This window comes from Scyliorhinus torazame, chromosome 14, assembly GCF_047496885.1.
Source record: "Scyliorhinus torazame isolate Kashiwa2021f chromosome 14, sScyTor2.1, whole genome shotgun sequence".
Lineage (NCBI taxonomy): Eukaryota > Metazoa > Chordata > Chondrichthyes > Carcharhiniformes > Scyliorhinidae > Scyliorhinus > Scyliorhinus torazame.
The window spans coordinates 65,163,193-65,167,213 of record NC_092720.1 but is presented as its reverse complement, the minus strand read 5'-3'; the positions used below and the strand labels follow the sequence as shown (position 1 = coordinate 65,167,213).

General features: G+C 47.1%; 1 protein-coding gene across 1 annotated transcript; it reads right to left on the bottom strand.

Moving 5' to 3' along the window:
• Positions 1-409: 409 nt before the first annotated feature.
• Positions 410-3,688, bottom strand: LOC140389793 (transmembrane epididymal protein 1-like). Its single transcript, XM_072474323.1, has one exon. The coding sequence runs from the start codon at positions 3,414-3,416 to the stop codon at positions 2,493-2,495; it is 924 nt and encodes a 307-aa protein (XP_072330424.1). The 5' UTR covers positions 3,417-3,688; the 3' UTR covers positions 410-2,492.
• Positions 3,689-4,021: the final 333 nt, after the last annotated feature.

Genomic DNA, 4,021 nt, shown 5'->3' with positions numbered 1-4,021 from the left:
GATGGCACAGTAGCACAGTGGGCGAAACGGTAGCACAGTAGGTAGCACTGTTGCTTCAAAGTGCCAGGGTCCCAGGTTTGATTCCCAGCTTGGATCACTGGCTGTGCCAAGTCTGCACGTTCTCCCTGTGACTGCGTGGGTTTCCTTTGCGTGCTCCGGTTTCCTCCCCAAAGTCCCGAAGGACGTGCTGTTAGGGAATTTGGACATTCTGAATTCTCCTTCAGTGTGCCCGAACAGGCGCCGGACTGTGGCGACTAGGGGATTTTCACAATATCTTCATTGCAGTGTTAATGTAAGCCTACTTGTGACAATAAAGATTATTATTATTGCATTCTGTGATTCTGTGAAAAGGTGAACACCAATAGCACACATTCAAACACCAAGAAGCCAGACAGAACGGTGTCTTTGGAACATCAATCCTTGTATTTCTTAGAAAAGCAATTATATTTAAACCAAACAGGAATAGACTGCATTTTGTCACCAAATTACATGAGATTTGGGGTTTTAATCTCACACAGCAATAGTTTAACAAGCATTGTCGGAACTATATTAAATAGTTGCAGATACTGGTTATCTTTTATATCTTCCTTCAAGCCACGTACACCATTCTTCACAGCGGCTACATCAATCTATTTGATGCTATCAACGAAAGATTTTATTTCCTACCTTAGCTCAATTTCAGGTAACACATCATCCATGACATTTTAAAAGTTTAGGGCGAAAAATAATAATTTTCCACATTTATTTATTAAAATGAAATGAAATGAAAATCACATTGTCACAAGTAGGCTTCAAATGAAGTTACTGTGAAAAGCCCCTAGTCGCCACATTCCGGCGCCTATTCGGGGAGGCTAGTACGGGAATTGAACCATGCTGCTGGCCTGCCTTGGTCTGCTTTCAAAGCCAGTGATTTAGCCCTGTGCTAAACCAACCCCAAAGTCCCGAAATATGTGCTGTTAGGGAATTTGGACATTGCAAATTCTCCTTCAGTGTACCCGAACAGGTGCCGGAATGTGGCGACTAGGGGATTTTTGCAGTATCTTCATTGCACTGTTAATGTGAGCCTACTTGTGACAATAAAGATTATTATTATTGAATTCTGCGAAACTCCAATAAAGCAAAGATTAATTTCAACAAAAAAATAATTTATACAATTTCAGATTTAATTCATTCTCTGGATGTGGTCATTGTTGGTAAGTCCAGCGTTTATTGTCGAACACAACTCGAGAAGCTGATGGTGGGTCTTCTTGAATTGTCCCACTCTGTGTGGTGAAAGTATTCCCACAATGTTGTTTCAGTGGACATTTCAAGATTTTGACAAATCAATATTGAAGCATTGGTGACATTTGTCCAAGTCGGAATGGTCTTGGAAGGGAACTTGTAGGTGATCCTTTTCACATGTACATACATTTTTAAAAAATCATTTACAGGATGTGGGCATCGCTGACTGGGCCTGCATTTATTGCCCATTCCTAGTTGCCCTTCAGAAGGTGATGGTGAGTTGCCTCCTTGAACCGCTGCAGTCTCTGAGGTGTAGGTACTGTCCTTGTTCTAGGTCGTGGAAGTTGCAGGTTGGTGAGGTGTGAAAAAAGGAGCCTTGGTGAGTCATTGCAGCGCATCCTGTCGATAGTGTGCGTAGCAGCTATGGCACTATGGTGGCCCAGAGGGAGTGGCTGTCTAAGTCAGTCAATGAGGTGCCAAACAAATGGATTGCTTTAGCCTGGATTGTGTAAACCTGCTGGTCTGTTATTGGAGCATCCAATCAAGTGCAGTATATTCCCTCACACTCCTGACTTGTGTCCTACAGGTGACAGAGAGGCTTGAGGGGGGGGGGGGGGCACAAAGTTAACATTGTATTCAAGTCTCCCAAATGGCTCAATAAACTTCACTCATGAAAATTTACCCATAAATACTAAGAAATGTCCATATACCATTCTCAATCTTTGTTGGCTTAGCTGCTTTCAGCAAGGCAATGGTAGGAGTCCACCTAGGGTTGAAGGGGCAAACTTGGCCATTTGTTTCTATTTGGTTTTGGGGTGTGAGCGTTGCCTAGTTATTGTCCATCCCTAACTGCCTTTTAAGATGTGATGGTGAGTCACATTCTCGAACCAGTTTAGCAGTTAGCCGCTAAAGTAGCTGGCAAACATTGTCTGAAAAGCATCATAATTCTTACCAGATATCCCGTATAATTTTTCAAATGCTATTTTTAATTAGTAGGTGAGAAGCATGATTAAAAATGATTAGTTAAAAATTGACTTCTTCGAGTACAAGTATATATTTTTTTTTAAGCTGAAAAGAACACATTGCTGGTGGCTTTCTTTTGAGATTTCTTACCTGAGTAATGAGCTTTGTAAACTAAAAGAGTAAAGATTAAACCTTCCTGAGTGGTAGCCCAATGCTGGTGGCGGGAAGGGTTGAAATTTAACAGGGTACGCTGTGGATCGGATTTATTTGGCGCTCCTCCCAAAGTTGAAATTCGTGCATTAAAAACATTAAAAGTCACATTCTTGGAGCAGTTGCGTTTCCTCCTCTTCAGCCTGGAGTTTGGCATACTGTGAGGGGAGGCCTGCGCCATGGACCCGCTCCAGGAGCAAGCTGAATGTTGGCTTGGCACCCTGGAAAGCCGGGCCAGCGTCCCGGCCGGAGCAGCGACTGTGCCAGAGGCCGGTGAGTGAGAAGATGGCCAGCAGCAGGATCATGTTCAGCGCGACGTGCCAGCAGAAGAAACTGGTGACAAACATGAGGTTGACCATGTCATCGCCCTTCCAGGGTCTCCCCGTGAACGGCCTGTAGAGGATGAAGGCGGCGTGGAGGAGCCAGGTGCCTTGGGTCATGACCAGGCAGGTCTTGGCGAACCAGAGGACGTGGTCGTTGGGTCTCCAGATCTCGGCGGTGAGGATGAGGCAGACGAGGAAGCAGGCGAGGAGCAGCAGGCTGTGCACCGAGTTCTCCACCCGCTCCTTCCCGTGCATGTGAGAGTACAGGAGCAGCGCTTCGATGTAAAAAGCCAGGGCGATGGCAATGCTCTCCACCAGGACCACACGCCTGGGCAGACAGGCCTGGCTGATGATATCCACCCAGCCACTGAGGGCGAAATAGGAATACATGGTGGCGTGCTGCCACTCGTTGGGGTGTATGAATGGGTAGTCGGCCCTCTCTCTGTTGTAGAGAGTCAGCTTGTACACCCCGGGCGGGTAAAAGAACTCTGCCGCGACGGCCAGGGTACCGTACAGAATCTTCATCACCCCTTCAGCAGGAATCCGCTTCAGGCAGGCCCGCAATCCGGGTGGCCGGGCGGGAGACACGAGCTGCATCTTTTGGCCCCGAAGCACCATCAGGGAGAACTTGAAAGCGTAGAGAATGCCGAAGGAGAGGAAAGCCAGGCCCGGCGAGATGTGACCGATAAAGGTGCCCATTCCGCCGACCGGGTGCTCCTGTTGTGTGAATGAAGGACAGCGTTCAACCTGTCAGACCACATACAGAGCGGCAGGCTGCTTAATAAAAACATTTCCTGGGAACGCCTTTTTAAAGCTTTCCTCCGTAAAGCGCCTGTGTCCAGAGCTGTCAAAGACCAATTTCACTTGTTCAGTAGGGAGTAAGGTTTACCGTAGCTAAGTGCAATAAAGAAACTGAAAGCTGGTTAAGCTTCATCCCTTTTGTTTTACTGGGGTCAAGGACAGCACTGCAGATGAAATGTGTTCTTTCGCCAAGTTTCTTTCGAACAAAGAACAATACAGCACAGGAACGGTAGCATTGTGGATAGCACAATTGCTTCACAGCTCCAAGGTCCCAGGTTCGATTCCGGCTTGGGTCACTGTCTGTGCGGAGTCTGCACATCCTCCCCGTGTGTGCGTGGGTTTCCTCCGGGTGCTCCGGTTTCCTCCCACAGTCCAAAGATGTGCAGGTTAGGTGGATTGGCCATGCTAAATTGCCCTTAGTCCAAAATTGCCCTTAGTGTTGGGTGGGGTTACCGGGTTATGGGGATAGGGTGGAGGTGTGGATCTTGGGTAGGGTGCTCTTT